Genomic DNA, 23,624 nt, shown 5'->3' on the forward strand with positions numbered 1-23,624 from the left:
TGTTGGCATGACAAAATAGAAACTCTATCGATGCACTATTTTCTAAGACTATAATTAACTACAAGTGGATAAAATAGAACCACTTTTTTTTCAAAACTTAATAAACTAGTCAAAACAACTAACCATAACGCTAATCTATTTTCTTATTTCAATTTTAAACTAACGATAACGTTAATCTATTTTATGGTAATTACAGTATAATGTAAAATGCAGTTTGAGAGAAAAAACTTTAACTCCTATAAAATCTTTCAACATGACATTGACTGATAGTTGTATTTTGTACTTGCAATTATTTATCATTTTCGAAGATCTAATGGTCCCAATAGTGTGTATAGTGGGAATGGGATATGTTGACTAATAATATTGACAGTAACTTGTTCATGTGGTGAAGAAAACGAAACGTGTAGCCCATACGATGTTGTATGCATAGACATACACTACAGATGCTTTGATTTAGACCTATTGTGACATTGATATTTATTTTTAGGTAATGAAAATTGTGTAGTCTCTAGTCAGGTCCCCCTATTTTGTGACTAGTGGCAATTAGTGAATTAATTGATATCCTAATTATTGAGGGGCAATTTTGTCTTTGTTAGACAAAATTAGGCAAATTGCGCTCAAATTCAATGATATATTTCTAATGGTTTTTTAGTATAGTAGTAGTATTTTGATCAAAACAGGAATTAATCTTAATATATGCCGATGGTCAATAAAAACGCATTTTACACGAAAGCCATTATTAATCAGTTTTTACGTCATTTTATAATATTATCTTTCTAAAATGATATAAAAACTTACATACAAAAACCTTTGTTTTGTTAAAAAATGACCTCCGTATTTTAGTTCTATGTTTTGTTTTAAGATTAATTTTTTCATAAATCATAAACCTATTACGATAATATATATAAGAATAAAAACAGTTGAATTGGTAAGATACTTACTTTCGACATAGTTGTGAGTGGTGTTATAAGTAAACAATTATTGGACCTTATGAAAAATGTTTGACACTTCCATTTCTGAAGCAAAGATTTTCTTACAACCAAGCAGGATTCTTCAAAGCAGTCACCACAGCTTTCACTTGCAGGTAGTTGTTAAGGCTGTAGATCCCCTTCTCCCTCCCGATGCCGCTCATCTTGTACCCTCCGAACGGTATCCCGGCATCGAACACGTCGAAGCAGTTCACCCACACCGTGCCTGCCCTCAACCCCCTTGACACCGTGTTGGCCGTGTCAATGCTCGATGTGAACACACCCGACGCTAGGCCATACCGCGTCGCGTTTGCTCGTCTTATCACCTCATCGATGTCCCTACACGCCCCAAAATCGATCATTTGTGCAACAATTTTTCCAAATTCGCAACCAAACTAGAGTAGTGCAAGACTTACTTGAACTTCAAGATGGATTGGACCGGTCCGAAAATCTCATCCCGTGCTATCAACATATCATCCTGATTCACACACTTCAATTAGGACCGCAAAAAGGCATGATCATTTACTAAGTCGATGCGGACTAACCAAATCCACGTCGACTTGGGCCTACTGTGATACCATATCAAAATTAATACAGACGGTGTGAAACAGCACCTGTACGTTGGAAAACACCGTTGGCTGAATGAAGTAGCCTTTAGATCCGAACTGCGCCCCTCCACACTCCAGAGTAGCATTGCTATCAATGCCGGATTTTATGTAGCCAAGAACCTTTTGGAACTGCTTTTCGTCGATCTGATAAGATGTCGAAATCAATCATGAGTTTCGACTAAGAAGATCGTGACAATGTACTAGTACAGGAAGCTACCTGTGGGCCTTGTTCGATCTCTTTCTTGAAGGGGTCGCCAACTGTGCGCTTAAGAGCGCGCGCCTTAGCCTTTGCAATGAACTCGTCATAGATCTTCTCGTGGACAAATGTGCGCGAACCAGCACAGCAGCATTGTCCCTAGAGATTTGATGGTAGATTTAAGTGATGAAAGTTGATTATGACATTATGTGATGATCATCAACAAATTAAGGTAGATAATATAACCTGGTTAAAGAAGAGAGCAAAGTGTGCTATCTCCACGGCGCTTTCAATATCAGCATCCTCGCATACGATGAACGGAGATTTGCCTCCTAGTTCGAGTGTCACCGGCTTCAGATTGCTCCGTGCAGCTAGCTCAAGCACGACTTTACCTGTCTCAGTCGATCCGGTGAAAGCAATCTGCATAAGAGCAGCAGAGTTTTCGTAAACTAATAATAAATCAATTTATAGCTTAAGCAGTTTGAAACACAGAATCAACAGTATGTTTGTTTGCAATAACAGCTTAAAAACCTTGTCTACATCCATGTGAGTGGCAAGAGCTGCACCGGCAGTTGGACCATATCCGGACACGATATTGAGAACACCATCAGGAAGACCGGCCTAATGAAAAGTAAAAAACAAAATCAAGGTATGGATGCAGACTTGAATCCTAAGTTAGTTCAGTTGTTAACAGCAAATTCAACGATATCATGAATAAAGAAGCTACCTCACGGAACAGTTTGGCAACGTACAGAGCAGTCAAGGGCGTCTGCTCTGCAGTTTTGAGGACAATGGTGTTTCCACAAGCAAGAGCAGGGCCGACTTTCCAAGCAAACATGAGCAGCGGAAAGTTCCATGGAACGATCTGGCCTGCAACGCCAATTGGCTCGTGCAGAATTTGAACGTGGTGAGGTCCGTCAGCAGGCACTGTTAGTCCATGGATTTTATCCGCCCAACCTGCACGACTCAGATGAGTTTCGCCTCATTGAACAGCGTATAGGCGACTCAAACATTGATCAGAGGATATGTTACCAGCGTAGTAATGGAATAATCGAACAAATATTGGAAGTTCAGATGTCAAAGCTTGCAGATATGGCTTGCCATTGTCCCATGTCTCAAGTTGAGCTAGCTCTTCTATGTTTTTCTCGACTAAATCAGCAAAACGCAGCATTATGCGCGACCTTTCCTATATCACCACACATATAAACACACACACCCACCCTCAGTCATTTAACAAATGTAGGGAAGTACAAATTCATATAACCTTACATAAGCACTCATTTTAGGCCATGGCCCTTCGTCAAAGGCCTTACGAGCAGCTGAGACTGCGCGGTTAATATCTTCCTTATCGCCCTCAGCAACGTGGGCAATGACTTCTCCTGTCCGGGGATCCAACGTGGGGAATGTTTTTCCTGAACAGATGATTCTTGATTGAGTCCATATGCAGAAAATCATAAATTTTAGTACAATGATTGAAGTTGTGATTACCAGATGCTGAATCCACAAATTGGCCATTGATGAAAAGCTTGGTGTGATTAATTTGAACAGAAGGGGCTATTGGTTCCTCAACAACTGCAGCACTCTGCATTCCCCTCCTCAATTCATATTTTTTGCCTATAAAAAACACATCAATTGTCTAAAACTAACACGTACACAAATGTCTTTTAATTTGCATAATATCAAGTTATCAAAAACTATGATTATCAAGAATATCCACACCCTTCAGTTTCAAAGTCCTAAAACACTTGAATCACGAGCAAAAGCACAAACTTGTGATCAAACACATTTTACACTAAGAAAAACACAAAGTGGAGGTGAAGTCAGTCACCAAGTGAAGTAGCAGCAGAGGGGAGAGAGAGAGAACGAGAGAGCATGGTGGAGATTCTGCGAGCTGCCATGAATCTTTTCCTGTTGTAATGAGAGTGGTTTAAAATTTTCCACTCTCACTCTCCACTCTATATAATCTCAAAGATCCCTTAAGGCCTGTTTGGTATCCTTGAATAATTATTTGGCAAAGTATATTCCAGAAATATTTTGTAGAAATAATTGGTTTTATAACTACCTTTTATAACATATGACGTCCAAATCCATATAATATAAGCTCATAGATAAACACTATTTTGTTGTTGTGTGATATTCCATGCATAGAATATTTACAGCAATAGAGAAATGAACCAAACACAGCCTTATTTTCTCCAGAATCCACTCTTTTTTCCTGCATGTGTGTTTTTCTTTCAACCTCTACAGTTTCTGATTAACAGTTATGGTTTACCTTTTTAATGAGGGTTTATAGTTACGTTTAATAATTAATCACATGCCAACCAGAGAAATTGGAGGAACAAAAGAGAGATGTTGCACCAAATTAATTAAAGCAGCTTTTAGTTAATTAATCCGTGGGGACTCTAACCTCTTCTAGACCCCTACTAACAACCATCCTTGTCCATCAACAAATCATCGCAAATAATTTGAAATTTAATAAAAATTGTCTATATTATCTCGTCAGGAACGCCCACTACAAATAAATGCATACATTACAAATGAGGCAAAAATGACATAAAGATTGGGAGGTACTAACATGAAATCGATTTTCAACTAAAACAATAAATTCATTTGAAAATTAGTGTTAGGTAAGGCTTAGTTGGTGGATCCATTTCTCGTGTGTCAAACTCCAGCAGCTGTTACAATTCTTGTCACAGTTTCGATGTTGTTGTTTACCATGATTTTGTTTTGAATTAGTTTGTTGGGCATGCATCACCTAATTTCTTACTCCCTTTACAATTCATTTATGTAGACACTTTAAATTGTGTGTGATCATACTTTAAATTGATCAATTTAAGCAGGGGATTCAAAAAATGGACTCAGCATTGTCTTCTCTATCATCAAATGACACATTCTATCATGGAATTATTTAAACAAATTAAGTGCACAAATCTCGTCGTTGTCCATAATTTTGAATTTTATTGTTATAGGGATCAGATCACTCGGGATTCACTGACTACTGAGATGGCTAATCCCAGAATAAGGGTTACAATCTACAACTATAGCTCAAACAGATCCTCAATCGGACCAGAGCTTCCAAGTTTAAACCGATTGTACATTCTGCACACTTAGCAATAAAGTCAGTAATACAAGAAAGAGATCCTTTCGGATCTTAAACCGGAAGAGAACAAAAGACAAAAGGAACAGAAGATTTTGGATATGGCTCAGGTCGCACACACGACTGCACAGGGCAAAGGACCTCCTCAATCTTCACCAACAAGTTTCAAGGGAGCACAGTGAAACAATCAGACCCCAAAACCCTAGGGATACTCCGATTACTACAACATAGAAGCCGCCGCGCCTCACAATCACGACACGTCTCACAAACACTGCCAAAAGGCCTCAAGAACACAAGAATCTCACGGATCTAAGAAATCAACCGAAAATATTCAACCAAAAGAGCAGACTCGAGCACAACCGTTCGAATCCAAGGAAATCTCCAAATCAACACAAGAGTTGAGAGATTAACACTCAGTTCTCACAAAAACAGAGAAGAGAGTCGCCGAAGAAGAAGATCGGAGCACATTTCGTTAGAGAGAGAGAGGATAGTTCTAGAGAGAAATCAGAGAGTTTTTCGCAAAGATAGAGAGAGAGTAGAATCGAATAAGGCGGATAGATGGGTAGGGTATGGTTTATCACACACAACAAAACCAACCCTACATCCAACGGTCCATATCACTGATCCGCGTGAGATGGCCACATGGCAGCCATCGGAGCGTCCCACTTAAGCATTGGGCCAAACCAATTTGGGTCACCAATAATAGAACGGGCTATACAAATTAAATCAACCCTGCTGATTAATAAGAGCATCCACAATGACTTTCGCCCAGCCATAGCACAGCCACAAACTCCTCATGCCACATCATCAGCACTAAAAATCCTCATGCCACATCATCAGGACAAGCAAATAGCACAGCAATAGCCTAGCCACATCACTCCTAATTATATAAAACAAATAATTGACAATTACACAAAATACGGAATTAAATTTACGACACAGATATGAGAAAATTCAATAATATTATTTAAATTAAAAAAAGTACATTAAGAAAAATACATTAATTTTAAAAAAAGTACATTAAAAAAATACATTAATTTAAACAAAATTACATTATTAAAAAAAAACGACCTCCGCCTCACTCCTCGTCTCCGTCGCAGCCGGTACCCCCCTGGTCTTCAAATCGTCACGCATGCTCACGAGCAATGCGTGAAGAAAGCTCTTCTCCTCGGGGTCCTCTGCCGCTTTCCAATCGGCTAAGATCTTGACCATCTGAGCACGCGTTTGTTGACGCGCGAAGAATTTGAGATCCTCTATCGACTGGCCAAGGGGGGATGCCGACTGGACCTCCTGGGACCCCCCGGCGCCCCCCTCGCCTCCCGTTGCGCCCGCCTTTGACCAACCGGGCGAGTTCGGCGAGCAAACGATGGAGGGGACGGGAGCTCCTGAGCACCATCGGGGAAGTCGTGGGAACCACCGTTGCTGCCACTGTAATCATCGGTATAGTTCAGTCGTTGCTTCTTCGGCCAGCCAGCGTCGACACCTGCCCGGAACTTCTCGGAGTCGTTCAGCACCTCATAGCAGTTCCAGTAGGTGAACTCCTTATACAACCCGGGCTGGGGGAAGGCTTTCTCCGCTATCCTCCTGCAGTCATCCTCTGTTTGGCCACTACTCTGCATGCGGAGGGCGTTGGCGTACAAGCCCGAAAATCGGGAGACCCCAGCCCTGATTCGGTCCCACGCCTTCCGGCACTCCTCCCCGTTATAAAGCGCGTATATATAGTGTTTCGAAAATTTAAAAAAAAAATAAAAATTCGCTCGCCGATCGCTCGCCGGTCTGGAGCCTGCAATGGCGGCGAGCGCATCGCCCAGCGCTGGCCAATCGGCGTGCGCTAGCCGATTTTTTCGCCGAAATGGCGCTTGCCGGTTACAATAGTTCGGCGAGTGAACCGGCGAGCGCCGGAGATCGGCTAGCCAGTCCGCTCGCCGCCATTGTGGATGCTCTAACAAGCCCGCCAATTGGAGTCCATAACATCTCACAATTTTATTTCTTATTTTCTCTAAAAGACAAAATTAAAGGAACTATTTCGATAACAGTGGGGTATATGATTTATGTCGATTAGTGATATTACTTCATGCTATGTTTTAGAAGTAGGAGGGAACATTTTTTTGGTCTGCGAACTTTATCAAGGTATCAATTTTGGTCAGTATTATTTGAAAATATCTTCCAAGGTCCATTAACTTCGATGTAATATCGTTTGAGCTACTTTTTTACTGTTTCATACTTTTTCAGACAAAAATACCCTCAAGCAAATGAGGGCATTTCAATCTATTTATTCTCTATCCTTTATTAAAATATTTAATTTATATCCTTTAATTTTTTTTGCCACTTTATTAAAGGAGATCGGAAAAAATGGGAAATAAGAGAGAAAAAGAGAAAGAAGAAAGGGATGAAAAAAATTAAGAGAAATAAATTAAATATTCCTATGTCCTACTCAAAATGTACACATTCTTGAGTAGCACGAAATTTTAGTAGGAGTTATTATGTGAAATAAGTAGAGATAAAAAAGTGTTGCAATCATCCTTGTGGCAGACCACTTCAATAAAGCACAAGCAATCCTTCTTCTCCGTCGTCGCCGTCTCAATCGCTGCCACCAGCTCCTCCTCACACTGCACCTTCGAAGTCCAGCAGTTTCCCTCCCCCGTTCCACATCGCCTCCACCAATCCCGTGTAGTTCCAGTTCTTGATCACGTTGTACGGCCCGTTGTGGATCTCCACCTCGATTGTGTATCCTCCGTTGTTGATCAAAAATATTATGCTCTTCTGCCCGCACCGTATCATCGTCCACGTCACCTGAAATTACAGATGAGGAGCCAGGAATTAAATTTAGATGGGACAAAAATATTCATAAGCAAATAATTTGTAGGAACTCAAATATGCAAAATTCAACATTTTGAGTTCATTTTAGTAAGGATGACATAAAATGGTTTAATAATGACCTCTGTATTTTTAAAAAGCCGAATTTTAAAAAATGACCTAAAAACGAACTATCAAAGATCTTTGTGTTACCTAAAAATGATTAGTTCTACGCGTTCTGTAATAAGATGTATACTTGTTTTGATCATAATCCCTCAAATAAATGTATAAATTTGAAGAAATATCAGTATATTGTGCAAATTTTTGAGGTTCATGTGGCTCCGCCCTTGCCTAAAAACTCCCATCGCACGCTTCTTCGGCACCCATTGCGCGTACCCTAACGTGGCTCCCACCGACCACCCGATCGATCCGTACTGCATCTGGAATTCATACCTAAAACACCAACTTTTCCCCCTCCAATTATATAAATTAAAATAAAAATAAATGTATAATTAAAACGAAGATCGTAATTACCCGCATCCTTCCGGCAGCTTGAGCTTCTGGCAGTTGAACAACGAGTCTCCGGTCTCGGATATGACCGCGGTCTCGCCGGTGAGTAGCTTCTGCACGTGCTGGAACAGCACATTCACCCTCAGCGCCTCCGCGGGCTCGCTCTTCACAGGCTGCCCATCCGGCACGAAAATCCTCTTATAGTTGTCGAATGCAGCGGTGTGTTTAGTGACCTTTTTGGATAATTCTCTCAAAAAATCTCTCATGAGCACGAAGCCGAAGGCAGGGCCGTTGCCGACGACAACGCGGTCGGGCTGCACGATGATGGCCTTCTCCTTCTTGAGGAGGAGGGAGTAGCCGACGGAGCTGTAGTCGTTGAAGATGGGGCCGACGAAGATGTAGGCGTCGGCGGACTCCACTATCTCGCCGCAGAAGTGCGTGCCCACCGAGCCCCAGTAGGTCCCGATGAAGCGGGGGTGGTGCTCCGGCACCTGCCCCTTGGCCGAGGGCATCGCTGCGACTGGGTACCCGGATGCGTCCGCTAGCTCTAAGAAGGCTGACTCCGCCTTGGCCAGCCGGAGCTTCGGCCCACCTATCATCACCGTTTTGCCCGCCTTGTTTAGGAATTCCGCCGCCGCGTTCACTGCCGCCTCTATCCCTACCTTGTTGCTTAATCTGTAATTTTGAAATCAATCCGAAAAAGTATGAAGTTAAGATTTGTTAGCAACTATCACATAACCATTTTTAAAGTGAAGTTGAATTTGATATGAACCCAAAATCATACGTGGATATCATTGTTTGTTAGTTAAACCATGGTGGCTATTATTCGCTCTGGTTTTCTTATTTGGACGATTCCTAATAAATGTCTCATTTCATTCTTAATATTTTTAATAAGTGGATCTCACATTACATCAACTCATTATACTCACACAATTTCTTAAAACTTGCATCGGTCAAATATAAGACATCTTGAGGATCAGAGTGTATTAAAAAGACGACTTCTTTTGGCTGGAAATATAAACAATACTGTATCATTCCACCAAAAATAGTCATATCTTTTCCATTTTTGTTCCTCCACTAATATTAGTCATATTTTAAAAATGAAAAATTCGTCTCAATTTCTTCTCATAATTTTTATCCTTCATTAGTACTTCATTCACATTTTCTCGTATCACCTACTTTACCTACTTTATTTTTTCTCTCATTCTTTATCAATTTCCTATTTAAGATCGTACAGTCCAATAATTGAACTTTACTAATTTCGTATTAAAACTTGTGTCATTTACCGATGAACATATTTTGATGGACATTATGGCCAAATTCCATGGTTTTCAAACCAGGAATTTGACGAAAATTAATGGTTTCTCAAGTAATTTGGTAGATACTATATCATGAAGGAGAGAGGGAGATAGATTTGAGTTCATGAATATGTATACATACATACCTTGGAGAGAGAGAAAAGGGGATAGGATCTATTGCAAATGTAGGATGAGGCAAACCAGGCAAATTGCAGCTAATGCTAATGTAGTGTGGTGTTGAAATGTGGAGGAGAATAGGTCTTATTTATATAGTGGCTTGGATATCGGGAAATTAGGACTTTCACAATTGCTATGAATTTGGTGTAGTAATTTTGTTAATGTTTTCTCGCGGAAGGAGATTATCTCCCTAATTAATGTGTACCATAAGAGCATCCGCAGCGGTGGCGAAAGACGCCACCGCCGTCCGCGCCGTTGGCAAGGCGCAGGACCGCCGCCGCTGCAGCCGCGCCGCTGGCACGGCGCTGCTCGATGTATCGAGCACGTCCGTGCCAGCGGACGCACACGTGGCGCGCTTCCATTCGTCAACGGCATAGCCGTTGTGTTTAAACTTTTTTTTATTTTTTTTTAAAAATCGGTATTTAATTATAAATAATGCTAAAAAATAAAAAAAAAATATTTTCCAAATCCCAAAAATATGGCCGTTTTTTTCCCGTTTTTTCTGAATTTTTTTGATTTTTTTTTATTTTTTTTTTCCCCAAAATCATCTATAAATACACACATTCATCATCCATTTATCACATCAAATCATCTCTCATTCATCTCTCATTCATAATTCTCATACAAACTATCAACACATTCATCCCCCACTCAAAATCTCAAATGGATTTCACCCATATTATGGCGGAAGCGGAACGCGAAGAACAAGAATACTACGAACAACATCGTGCCGCTTACGAAGCATATGTCGCGGCGAATACCCCTGCTCCTCCTCCTCAACGAACCAGATCAAATCGACGGTACATCCATCGTGACCGGGAGGGAGCCCACGAAAGGCTCGTTGCCGACTACTTTGCCGACCAGCCGCGGTTTCCGGCAGATTACTTCAGGCGCCGTTTTCGCATGTCAAAGCGCTTGTTCATGCGAATTGTCAACACATTGTCCGCACGTGTTGAATACTTTATTGTGGGTTTTAAATGAATTTTAATATTATGGAAATGTTTTTGTGTAATTGAATTTTATATTAATTGTGCTCGTCCTTGCGGAAGAGCACAGTTGTGGGTGTTGTGCTCTTGCCAGAGAGCAGACATGAATAGTACCGCCCGGGCCCACAACCGTGCCGCTGGCAAGAGCACGGTTGTGGATGCTCTAAGAAGTGGAAATGGACCATGATTTTTTTAGACTATATATTTTCTACTCAAATTCTATAAAATTGTCAGGCTATTCGGGTCGGGCCACTTATCACACATTTCTAATTAAATTCACATCCCTAAATGACGTTCTATACATATTGGGCCTGCAAATAATAGCACTCAAGACCGGTGAAGCCCAATAATCACTATGAGTTACCGCTTTATAGAAAAAGAAATGGTGTTATTGTTGACTTGAATTTGCGGAAAGGTAAAGGTTAACACTCACTCACTACTATCAGCAGTTCATCTCTCAAATTCACTGATTCTACATCGTCGTAGCAACCATTACGGAGCGCGAACCATGGGTTTTAGGGTTTCTATTCTACTCCTTTTTCTCTTGGTTACCTTCCTTTCCTCCTCAGCGCAGGTAATCTCTCTCTCTCTCTCTCCAAATAAATAATTAAAATGTGGTACATGAACTAGCATAAGCACGATCATCGAAAACCTTGCTTTTCATCATTTGTAGAAAAAAGCCCACATTATTTGCGTTCGTGCGTGTCGTTGCTTCCCCTTTCTTCAGATTTCTTTTTTTGGCAATAGGCATGTTCAGAAGAAGAATCATCTTTGCCGGAGCTCTCATTAAGACTGTCGTCGTCTTTCTCGAAATCACTCGCTAATCTGCAAAAGGAGATCAAGTAATCCTCTGTGTATTCACTCACAAACACGTGTATTTTGTTCTTACGCAATTTTGTGAGATTCCTCTGCGTTCAACAGTTGAAATTTTTCTCTATACTTAAATTTGTTGAATTCTTCTGTGTTAGCTATACATTTAATGGAGTTGGATTGCTGCGACGTGCAATGACGCACTCCTCCTACTCAGAGGAGAACAACAAGGCTCTCGGTGTGTTGGGAGAAAGTGTCATTGAAACCTCTGTGGCGCTGCAATCACTGAGGAGAGATGTGGATATTTCTGCCAAGGATTTGAACCTTGCGATCTCTGAGGCCTCTAAGGTGGAGGGTTCCTGCAATGCTGATGGAATTCGGCTCGGTTTGCAGAATGTTGTGAGAGTTGCAACCAACACTGATGTCACAGCTCCTTCTGTGGTCTGTGGTGCGTTCCGTGCACTTTTTGGGGCAATTGCAATTGATGCTGGGAGTTCAGATGAGGCCGGGGAGGTCTATGGAAAAATTCGTGCTGGAGTTAGGAGTGCGGTGACAATGTAGGTAAATGATGTTAATATTAGTATATGTGTTTTTGGAACTGTATAATACCACTGATGTATGCACTTGATAGCTCCAAGAGTTGTGATCTTTGCTTGATGTTATGTGTTTGAATTTGGTATATTGAGTGTTCTGTGTGTATTACTTGATTGTGTGTTTTAAGTATGTCATGGTGAAATTGATGGTTGCAGCTTGTTTGACAGGCTAGTTTCTTTAGCTTTTCAGTGGTCTTATAAATGGCTCTTGGTCGGGTTCTTGACCTTGTGCAAGATGATAGTACAAAATTGTAAGCGAAAGGCCTCGTTCAACATTCACAAATGTTTCTTTTACTAAGATCAGTTCATATGTAGGCAGGATAATATGATGTTTAGTTTTCTTCAACCACTTTGCTCAAGTTTCTTTCTTGTGTCTTGTTATTTCTCATACACAGATGCAAGCCTATGATAAATTATCCATAATTGGATGTATGTTTACAAGTATACAAGTTTTGATACGTAGAATGTATGTATGGTGAGAAACATATAATGAAATGCTATACTAATTTAGGAGCTGAAATACATGATGGACGCCCGATGTAACTTGTTTGTGCAATTTTGATATCTCTTGTTGGGAACATACATAAATTCAGACAATAGGCTGACCTTGTGGAAGGTAGACAGACAAGACAGGATGGCATTCATAAGACAATATACTATTTCATGTATCAGTGTACAGAATCTTGGTAAATCAATAGGAGTACTTCATTCTAGCTAGAAACACTGCATTCATATGTGAGTATGTGAAGGATTTAGTTGTAATAAAAAGATTTAAAGATCTTGGATAAGTTACAAAGCAATGCGCAATATGAATGCAATGAATCCTTTAAATATTAGTTTGATTTGTGACAATGTTTTGTGTTTGGTTAGTTGTGACCTTATAGCATCTAGCTACTTAAGTCAGAATGAATATTCCAGAGTCTGGGCCTCAACTTCCTTGCAACCAGATATGTTGTATCGGTAGGGATAGAATAAATTGTCTGCTTGTTGCTAGTAAACACTCCATTGCGCATCTTCATGTTAATATTCTTTGAGAATGACTCGTGTATAATCGTGCGAACATGTTGGATACGATAGGTATCTCATTCGGGACATCTGATTCGGTCTGTCAATCCTCTTGGTTGCGATACTTTCGGACATTGATGAAGAGCTTACTTAATTTAACAAAAGTGTCTAAGCAAATATTTTTACAGATTTTTGTGACATTTCCTGGTTAAGCATCTCGTGAAGACCAGTACAGTAGTACTCTCAAATTTTTGCTGGAATAGGAAATAGTGAAATCAGTCAATCACTGTTTTAGGCTTTTGGCAAATATAGTACTTACTACATACGGCAAAGGGCACTGATATTATTCCACAAAAAAATCAAAATTTAACAAAAGTGTGTTTTTATTAATTATATGGAATGATGATTAGAGCATCCACAACCGTGCTCTTGCCAGCGGCACGGTTGTGGGCCCGGGTGGTACTATTCATGTCTGCTCTCTGGCAAGAGCACAACACCCACAACTGTGCTCTTCCGCAAGGACGAGCACAATTAATTTAAAATTCAATTAAACAATAACATTTCCATAATATTAAAATTCATTTAAAAACCACAATAAATATTACAAATGACAAATAAAATTAAACATTACATAATTAAAATCCTAAAAATGAAAAATTACATAATTAAAATCCTAAAAATTAAAAAAACCACTACTCGTTGCCGAATTTCGCCCACATGTGGTTGAGGAGGATGAGCGGGGGTATTCGCCGCGACATATGCTTCGTAAGCGGCACGATGTTGTTCGTAGTATTCTTGTTCTTCGCGCTCCGCTTCCGCCATGAGATGAGTGAAATCCATTTGATGTTTTGAGTGAAGGTTGAATGTGTTGATAGTTTGTATAAGAATTATGAATGAGAGATGAATGAGAGATGAATTGATGTGATAAATGAGTGATGAATGTGTATATTTATAGATGATTTTGGGAAAAAAAATAAAAAAAAATCAAAAAAATTCAGAAAAAAGGGAAAAAAACGGCCATATTTTTGGGATTTGGAAAATATTTTTTTATTTTTTTTATCATTATTTATAATTAAATAACGATTTTTAAAAAAAAATAATAAATGTTTAAACACAACGGCTATGCCGTTGACGAATGGGAGCGCGCCACGTGTGCATCCGCTGGCACGGACGTGCTCGATACATCGAGCAGCGCCGTGGCAGCGGCGGCGGCGATGGACGCCACCGCTGCGCATGCTCTTATATCTAAATAAATTCAAATGTAAAGTCCCGAAATGGGTAATAAAATCATCAAATGCCACCTGTCTGAATAAAAGTGGATTTCAGTAGATAAGATTTCAACGGTCAACCACAAACACATTCTCAAATCTCAATTCATCTCCTATCCTTGGTTCGATATAATCGAAGCTCTCTACTGAAATTTGATTGTTGTCAAGCAACTTCTTTCACCATTACCAATTTTATTCCTTCCGTCACCACCAACTTTGATTGCAGCAAAATGACTGCTTATGGTGCTGTGCTTTCTCTTAGGAATACAATTAACAATATTCTCCATTGTTCTCGTTTAAGCCTTGTTGGTCGCTCTCAACAAAGCTTAGAAGTCGTGTACGACGAGTTGGAGCCATTGAGAGGAATTCTGGAAAAATAGGACTACACTAGTCCAAGCAGAAGCAGGAAGAAGGTGAATGCTTTGGATGGAAGAATCAAACAGGCATTATGGAAATTTGAAGACTCATTGGAATCCCTTCTCATGGAACATATTCCTTCACAATTTGAAAGTATTCCGGAAATAGTCTTCATTGATCTGCAGAATCTGCAAAATGATGTTAATACCTTGATCCGCTCAATGATATGGTGGAGAAGGACTACATTTATGAAGTTGAGAATATGCCTCAAGATGAACCCATTTCCTCATTAATTGGTTTTTATGGAACCAACTCAAAGATGGTTGGATTATCAGACCAATTCCAACATGTCAAAACCCATCTTCTAAGAGGATGTAGCGGCTGGATTAATTTCTACGCACTTTATGGAACTGCGGGAGTTGGGAAGACCACTCTTGCTATGCAAATTTATCAAGACCCACCAATTCAGAGCAAATACGAATGTCGGGTGTGGGTCACCGTAGGCAGAGTACCTCAACCGACTAATCAAATTTCAAGAGGCATTCTAGCTCAACTGTCTGGGATTAATCAAGGAGATGAAGAAATAAGTGACTGCTTGAAAGAAAGATTCCATGACAAGAACTGTCTCATTGTGTTGGATGATGTTTGGGAGACAGATGTATGGAAATTCTGGTGCAGAATTGGGGCTGCCGGAGCTGAGAACGGCTACCGGAATCGCACCTATACAAATAGAACTCGGCGAGAGGGAAGATAGATTGAGAGGAGAAGAGTTTTGCATTAATATTTGAATTGAATGAATACAAATGAGGAAGAGATCAGCTTATATAGCTGAATGTGTAACTAATCGACAGTTAACAGCTCTAACCGCCTCTAACTAACTTGATTTCAGCTCAACTAACTCTCAACTACACAGCTAAACATCATTCCTCCCCGCTATAAGTATCATTCCTCCCAACTACAAGTATCATTCTTCCCAGTTACAAGTATCATTCTTCCCAGCTACAAGTATCATATATCAAATTCATGGAAGATTCATCACCATTCTTCCCAGCTACAAGTATCATATATCAAATTCATGGAAGATTCATCACCATACATAAAAAGTGGATGTAATCTGGTATTGCTTACTGGTCGACATCGAAAATTGATGAATGATGGTGTGCGTAACGAATCTTGGTGTGAGGTGCGGTTTGGTTTTTGAACGAAGAAGAAAGTATGGATCTACTATGTGACAAGGTGTTTGGGGATTAGGGTTGCCCTCCTCAACTTCACAAAGCTGCCACCAAAATTGCCAAGTTTTGTGAAGGTCTCCCTCTCATGATACTCGCAGTTGCTGAGTCTTTATCAAGATCAAAAAATAGAGATCCAATCTACTGGAATGAAGTAGCACAAAAGAGAAATTCACTCTTTACGGATGCATATAATGAAATATCAAAGGTACTTTTCTCAAGTTACGACTACTTACGTCAACATCTTAAAATGCCTTTTCTATTTCTCGGAGTTTTCCCTCAAGATTATGACACTCCACCTTCCAAGATCATCTTTATGCTCGCCGCTAAGGGGTTGTGGGATGATTGGGAATGTTTGATGGAGCTAGCTATCGACTACAGTCTTGTTTTACGCAGCTTGAAGAGCGTGAATAAAACTTATAGTGAATTTTCTGTTAGCGAATACAAAACTTGTCGGCTTCATTCTTCGTGGTGGCACGTGTGTAGAGGAGAAGCTAGTAAGAACAAGTTTTATCATGTCCTAAATAAGTTAATTGATGCCAAAGAAAAAAGTCTTAAAGGTCAATGCGGCTTGTGTCTCGAAAATAATATTTTGTTTGGCATCAAAGAGTTTCGCGAGTCAGTAAGACTAAATTGTGCTTTCTCTACACGTTCTCTCCTTTTGTACGGTCCTTACCACCAATATCCGATCCCTATAGATGTTGGTTTCATGTTATTAAGGGAAATTGATATTCTTACACAACGCGTATATACTTTTCCAATAGAAATTCTTTCACTAGTCCAACTGAAGTACCTTGCTCTAACTTGCAACGGAGAAGTTCCTGCAACTATATCCAAAGTTTTCAACCTTGGAGTCTTGATTATCCATCCACATCTGATTATTAGACATTGTAGAGCTCCATCATATGTACCAATACAAATATGGGATATGCTTAAGTTAGAGCATATTTAGATACTGGGAAAGAGTTTTATTGCTCCATCTTATGTAGCTTCTTTGAAAAAGCTCTCAACACTTTTAGGAGTGAATGCTAGTATTTGTACAATCTTAGAACTCTCCAGAAAAATTTCAAACATAAAGAAATTAGGAATACAGATTGAGCTAACGCCTTATGACGACCATAATGATATTTTGAATTGTTTTGGTTGTATTTCAACACTTGGAAGTTTGGATACACTCAAATTGAGTATCACAAATCTCGTGGTCAAACATGATCATGTTTTCCCAGTGAATCTTGGGTTAATGAAGTTGCCACATTATTTGAAAAAGTTACATTTGAGTGGTATGGGTTTTGCTTGGAAATACATGGATGTCATTGGCTCTTTGCCGTACCTTCAAGTGCTCAAATTGCGATCTTACGCCATTCAAGGGTCATATTGGGAAACACAAAGGCGAAGTTTTAGGAGCCTTGAGTTTCTTCTAATTGAAGAAAGTGATTTGGTGCAATGGAAAGCGGTATACGAAAGCTTGGCCAAATTCCACAAAACTACCTTATGGGAGCTTTAATCCGCCGTTTGTACGCTGAAAATAAAAATTTCCAAGGAGGGGAAAGACGCGAGAGAAATTCGCGTGTTTATTTAAAACACGCATCAAGCTCTCGCGTGTTGACTTAAAACACGCATTCTTCTCTCGCGTGTTTTACTCATACACGCGTTAGGCAAACGCGTGTTTGCCTTGGTTCCATCGCTGCTTCTGCCTCTCATTCACAGAGCACCCAAACCAGACCGGGCGCGACTCCACTTAAAATATGAATTGGAGCAGCTAGATGTCGGATTAACTTCGATTTCCGCCGGCTGGAGACGTTGGGAGCAGAAGGTGTCGCGCTGAGAGGTGTCGCGGTGTGAATGAGGAGCGAGTTCCGTAAGGATCTGCCTTCTGGTGTGGAGATCTAACCAAGGCAAACACGTACTACCGTCTCGCGTCTTTATCAATATACATGCATGAGCTTCTCGCGTGTATAAGGAAGAGACGCATCAGCTTGATGCGTGTTTTAAATAAACACGCGAATTTCTCTCGCGTCTTTCCCCTCCTTGGAAATTTTTATTTTCAGCGTACAAACAGCGGATTAAAGCTCCCATAAGGTAGTTTTGTGGAATTTGGCCACGAAAGCTTCCCTGTGCTTAAATACCTAAGCATGAAACATTGTCACAAACTAGAGGATTTTAGCTGCAGGCCTTCTTTTCTGCACCAGTATGATTGTACCATAGAGATTGAATTAGAAAACTGCAATCCTTTAGCCTTGGCTTGGGCCAGCCAATTACAGCCAAGTCTTGGTGTTACACTTCGTGTTATTGCCTCCACTTCGTTTGACGAGAAACCAACAACTTTCAAACCTGAAAGGTTAGTCTCCTAACGGCAATTCAATCTTATGTCTTAGTCTTATTATATACTCTCAAGATAATTAATTGTGACTGCGAGATTTTCAAATTCTAATTAGGCTCACAGTAGATTGAATTCAAATTTATAGTATATTATATAATACTATCAAATTAAGTGTTTTAACAAGCTAGGTTGTTTCCGATGATTTATGTGTCAATATTCCGGTGCGGTGGCAAGTTTATAGCTGAGGAGCTGGAAAGGTGAGACACCACATTTTGTGTCCTCTTGTTAAAAATCAGTAGTTGTATTATTTGGGTAGTTACAGATAAAAAGTTGAGTGAATTATATAGAATCAAAACTGCTCATTGTTCAGTTTTTCTGAAAATATAAGTCCCCTAGTTTGTGATTCAAGGATGGTATTTATTTTTGTGTTATGCATGTTTTTCACTTTGTTTGATATCACTGAGTAATTTCATTGCATATATATCGTTGTTTTGAAGTATTTGTCTAACTCATGTAACTGATGTTTTGCATTCGAGGCATAACCAAGGACAACCTACAAATCACTTTGCTACAAATTAGATGTGACTGCTGAAAACATATAAATTAATGTCAATTTTAACTGTGTACAGTTGTTCTCTTTCGAATTTATTATTGCAGACCGAACATTTGAAGATGAGGAAGAGAATGATGATAATAAAGAAATTGCCATTCGGATGAAGGTAGTATTATACATGTGAATGCTGTGAAACAATTAAGCTCTGTAGTTTGTAAGAAAGATGTGAATGCATAAGAAAGTGGGATGATAGGTGATCTTCTTAAGTTATAACATTGTGACTTATGATTTTGGGTTGGATGGTTGTGTCTAATTGAGTTGCAGTATGTTTCCATAAAAGCTCTTTAAATCAGAAGGAGAGAACATAGAGTGGGAGTGTTGTATAGTTTCTCAAAAGATGAGAGAACATAAAGCTCTTGTTTGTTTTATGTAGAAGCATGTAGTTTGTTACTTAATGTTGTGTTTGTTTGTTTGTTTGTTTGGGCAGAGGAGTGTTGGAGAAGATGGTAGGATTATGCTGGAGTGCCAATGTCAAAGAGCATGTGGGTTAATAGGGCCATTATTTGATATTCTGTTTGGTTGTTTGGGCTTCAAGGTATTTCTTCGGCATCAATTAAGCAAAAGATATGATTCTTAGTAGTTGAAAGTGAACAAAACTGATGTTATCCACATCTGATTTGCAGGATAGGAGGGCTCTTTGAGCCCTTAAATCTGCTGCTACAGAATGATACACACATGAATCAAGTTATGAATTTTACTCATTCAATTCAATAACTTCTGCAATGATGTCTTGGTATTTTGGTTTGATTTTCAATAAATAAATCATTTGCATTATTGGGTTGTCATCTGATTTCTGCCAAGGATTTGAACCTTGTGATTGCTGAGGCCTCTAATGTGGAGGGTTCCTGCAATGCTGAGGGGATCTGGCTTGGTTTGCAGAATGTTGTGAGAGTCACGCGCAACACCAATGCCACAGCTCCTTTTTTGGTCTGTGGTGCTGGGAGTTCAGATGAGGCCGGGGAGGTCTATGGAAAAATTTGTGCTGGAGTTAGGAATGCGTTGACAATGTAGGTAAAGGATGTTAATATTAGTATGCGTGTTTTGAACTGTATAATACCACTGATGTATGCAGTTGATAGTTCTAAGAGTTGTGATCTTTGCTTGATGTTATGTGTTTGAATTTGGTATATTGATCGTTTTGTGTATATTACTTGATTGTGTATTTCATGGTAAAATTGATGGGTGCAGCTTGTTTGACAGGCTAGCTTCTTTAACTTTTCAGCTGTCTTATAAATGGCTCTTAGTCTGGTTCTTGAACTTGTGAAAAATTAGTACAAAATTGAAAGCGAAAGGCCTCGTTCAATATTCACAAATGCTTATTTTACTAAGAGTAGTTCATATGTAGGCGCAGCATAATATGATTTTTAGTTTTCTTCAACCATTGTTCTCATGTTTCTTTCTTGGGGCAAGGAAAGGGAGTTCGGGTCTCTTTGGATTCTCATATTACAGATGCAAGCCTAGGATAAACTATCCTCTTATATAACTGTCAATACGTAGTATATGTATGATGAGAAACATATAATAAAATGCTATACGGAGTACTAAATAAAGAGCTGAAACGGACGATGCATGTCCGATGTACCTTGTTCGTGCAATTTTTTGATCTCTTGTTGGGAACATACATAAATTCAGACAATAGGCTGACCTTGTGGAAGGTAGACTAGAACAGAATGGTTCATAAGAGAATATACTGTTTCATGTATTAGTGTACAGAATCTTGGTAAATCAATACTTGGATGCAAAAGTGTGTTTCAACAAACAGACACAATTTTTGTGACATTTCCTGCATTTAGTAGAAAGTGGGATATCCTGGATTTAATAGAAAGTGACATTTATGTAGATTTTTGTGTTAGGGAGATAACACGTTGAAATGCACATAACACCTAGATATTGATTCTCACTCTGCATTTCTATTTTTTGTTCCTAGATATTGTTCTATAGTTTGTTTTAGATGGTTTTTCTTCTTTTGGTGATATTCTAGTATCTATGTGGTTATATATGTATGCTGTATGCTTGCCTTGTCTTTTAAAAAGTTGTGTGTGTGTGTGTGTGTGTTACTAGCTGGTATATGCATTGCCAGTATTGAAAATTTGAGAACATGTTATATTTATGAATAGACATTGGGTACAGCTGCCGTAGAGGGTAAATACAGACATAGGATACAGCTGCTGTAAAGTCTCAAGTTAGTTAGTTTTGCCATCTAGCTTCTTAAAATAATCTGGAAATTTTTAAACAATCATATTTTAGCATATCTTGGTTTTTAGTTAAAGGAGACTTGTCTTTTAAAAATGTGTTTTCTTTAAAAATGCTTTTTGTTTTGGCAAAGTTGGTGGCTGTCTTCCTACAATTACAATTAATAACTTTATCAATACTTCATTTTAATTAAAACTTAAATAACTTAATTAATATTCAAATCTAGGTAATTAATACTCTCTCTTCGTCCACTAAAAATGGTGTACCAGTCGGAGGCATGAGTTTTATTGCGAATTTGGTAAAGTTTGAGATAAGAGAGATATATTAGTTTTGATGGACAAATAGAAATGAAAAAATGAAGCTATTTTTGTTGGATTAAGTAGAGAGTAATATTTAAGTGAAGAGCGGACCATACATGCTGTTAGAAAAGTATTTTGCTTTATTTTATATACAATAGATTAATATTTTGTGGCTCCCGCTATCTTATATCCAAACTAACTCTTGATAACAAGTTAATCAAAAACATAGTTTAAAAAGATAGTTGTGAAAGAGTAAGTTTGGATCTAATTTGTTGAATTTGAATCTAATAATGTACTTATTGACAAATCAAATGCGATGTAAAAGACCCATTAAATTTATAGATCTAATTGGCCAGAGATCAATACAGTATACTCTCATGCTTGGTGACAAAAGAAACAAATTTGATTATTTCATCATCGAAAGTTTAGTGTTGTCTAATCTTAAACATTCCGTTTACAAACATGAAAGATGCTCAAATGTTAATACTCCATGATACTCGCAAGTAAGATACGAATATCAGAATATGCATGACTTATGAGTATCATCGTCCGGTCTTTTAATAATTATATACTCCCTCCGTTCCATAGAAATAAGTCATTCAGGATTGACACGAATTTTAATGTGTAAGGTATAAAGTAAGAGAGAAAGATAAAATAGTTGAATTGTATAGTGGATGGTAAAGTCCATAAATATTAAAGTAAAAGAGAACAAGAAAAATGTTGTCATAAATAAATATATACTCTCTCTGTCTCATAAAAGATGTCACATTTTCATTTTTGGAAAAAAAGTACTCTCACATTAATATAAGGTCATGTTTGGTTGTCAGGATTCTGTCTGGAAAAGTAATTTGATTCATTAAATTTTAAATTCCTGTGTTTGTTTCGGTTTTTAACCAAACTAGGAAAGTAATCAGATTCCCGATAACAAGGAAAGTTAGTACAACTTTACAGGAATCTAAATCCTAGCTTTTCTTACGTATTCTTTTTCCCAAGTTTAGGACTCTTACATATTTAATGTAATATATTATTATTATTATTATTATTATTATTACTATTATTATTATTATTGTTATTGTTATTATTATTATTATTATTATTAATTATAATGTTTTAAAAATAATTTAAAATTATAACTCATACTTAATTTCAATAATAAATAACTATAATTAAAATTATCATAATTATAACTATATTATTATAATATTTATATATAATTGTTTTTTTATCATGATAATAATTAATAATTAATTAAATAACTAAAATATAATTATATAATAATAAATATTATTTATTATTTAATAAATTAATAAATAAAATCACAGTGAATTTTTAAATTATAAAATTTATTTAATTATAATATCTGTAAATATAATACTAATAATAATAATAATTATTATTATTATTATTATTATTAATATAATTATTTATGATTATAATTGGCCATATTCTAATGCTTGTAGCACCATAATCCAAAATTAAGACCAAATCTACACCCTTAGATTTTAAAATGAGTAGATGAGATTAAATCTTACGAATTTCAATAAACAATAAACAAAATATCAATAAAAGGGGTAAGATCGTCATTCTGTTATCATATCATAATTCTTGTGTTTTTTTATTTATATCAACATAGTGTATAACAAATATCAACACATATTTATTGAGATTTTTACATGGTTTTATTGAGATTTTATATGCATTTTATTGAAAATTTTTGATGTATTTGTTGATAAAAATCTACTTATCCACATTTACGAAAACTGAAATAAAAAATATCAAATTTCATCATCCGAACGTTGTCGGAACATATGCAATTGAAATCTCGTTAGAATCCTTATAAAATTATCTTTAATTTGATATAATTTTTGTGAAAAAATAATTTAAATCGAGAGAGTTATTTAAATTTAAAAGTTTTGAGATAATTTTAATAAAAGAGAATTGACATTAATACCCTTTAATTTTAATTAATAACTATTTAAATTTAAAATATAATCCAGCATTATATCAACCACTAGATCTCCTAATCTAATGATTAAGAATTAATCTAAATTTTAGATTGATAATTAGTTAGCAATTGATCATTTGTAATAGTCCATGTTACAATTATATTATTATAATTATGATGGACAATCCATATTCAAACAATCTGTCATAATAATAAATATAAGAATATCCTATTATCATTTGTAATTAATAATTTATTAAAAATTTTATATTATTATTCTATTTTATAAATAAAAAACATAATAATAATAATAATCCAATTACTATTATTGGGGCGATATTTTTTACCCAAACATC

At 37.6% G+C, this 23,624-nt stretch overlaps 2 protein-coding genes and 1 long non-coding RNA gene across 3 annotated transcripts; 2 read left to right on the plus strand and 1 right to left on the minus strand.

Moving 5' to 3' along the window:
* Nucleotides 1–903: 903 nt before the first annotated feature.
* Nucleotides 904–3,769, minus strand: LOC121762588 (aldehyde dehydrogenase family 2 member B4, mitochondrial-like). The gene is made up of 11 exons (XM_042158517.1): nucleotides 3,601–3,769; nucleotides 3,261–3,386; nucleotides 3,042–3,184; nucleotides 2,805–2,958; nucleotides 2,500–2,729; nucleotides 2,304–2,393; nucleotides 2,019–2,192; nucleotides 1,794–1,931; nucleotides 1,583–1,720; nucleotides 1,385–1,446; nucleotides 904–1,307 (listed from the first exon to the last, which is right to left on the minus strand). Exons 1-11 carry the CDS (start codon nucleotides 3,668–3,670, stop codon nucleotides 1,034–1,036), a joined length of 1,599 nt encoding a protein of 532 aa, XP_042014451.1. The 5' UTR covers nucleotides 3,671–3,769; the 3' UTR covers nucleotides 904–1,033.
* Nucleotides 3,770–11,040: 7,271 nt separating this feature from the next.
* On the plus strand, nucleotides 11,041–12,148 carry LOC121760665 (protein NUCLEAR FUSION DEFECTIVE 2-like). The gene is made up of 3 exons (XM_042156302.1): nucleotides 11,041–11,210; nucleotides 11,384–11,478; nucleotides 11,605–12,148. The coding sequence occupies exons 1-3, from the start codon at nucleotides 11,145–11,147 to the stop codon at nucleotides 12,005–12,007; spliced, it is 564 nt and encodes a 187-aa protein (XP_042012236.1). The 5' UTR covers nucleotides 11,041–11,144; the 3' UTR covers nucleotides 12,008–12,148.
* A 2,238-nt stretch (nucleotides 12,149–14,386) lies between these two features.
* Nucleotides 14,387–19,781, plus strand: LOC121761734. The gene is made up of 4 exons (XR_006042084.1): nucleotides 14,387–18,236; nucleotides 18,876–18,937; nucleotides 19,259–19,366; nucleotides 19,455–19,781. It is a non-coding gene; the product is annotated as an uncharacterized LOC121761734 (long non-coding RNA).
* Nucleotides 19,782–23,624: the final 3,843 nt, after the last annotated feature.

This window comes from Salvia splendens, chromosome 13 (genome assembly GCF_004379255.2).
Source record: "Salvia splendens isolate huo1 chromosome 13, SspV2, whole genome shotgun sequence".
NCBI lineage: Eukaryota > Viridiplantae > Streptophyta > Magnoliopsida > Lamiales > Lamiaceae > Salvia > Salvia splendens.

Coding starts and splice junctions, on each gene's coding strand:
- LOC121762588 (XM_042158517.1), bottom strand. CDS start 3,670: ATGGCAGCTCGCAGAATCTCCACCATGCTCTCTCGTTCTCTCTCTCTC. Junction 2,959..3,041: donor GGCCTAAAATGAGTGCTTAT/GTAAGGTTATAT, acceptor GTGGTGATATAG/GAAAGGTCGCGCATAATGCT. Junction 2,193..2,303: donor CTCACATGGATGTAGACAAG/GTTTTTAAGCTG, acceptor GCTCTTATGCAG/ATTGCTTTCACCGGATCGAC.
- LOC121760665 (XM_042156302.1), top strand. CDS start 11,145: ATGGGTTTTAGGGTTTCTATTCTACTCCTTTTTCTCTTGGTTACCTTC. Junction 11,211..11,383: donor TCCTTTCCTCCTCAGCGCAG/GTAATCTCTCTC, acceptor TTTTGGCAATAG/GCATGTTCAGAAGAAGAATC. Junction 11,479..11,604: donor AATCTGCAAAAGGAGATCAA/GTAATCCTCTGT, acceptor CTTCTGTGTTAG/CTATACATTTAATGGAGTTG.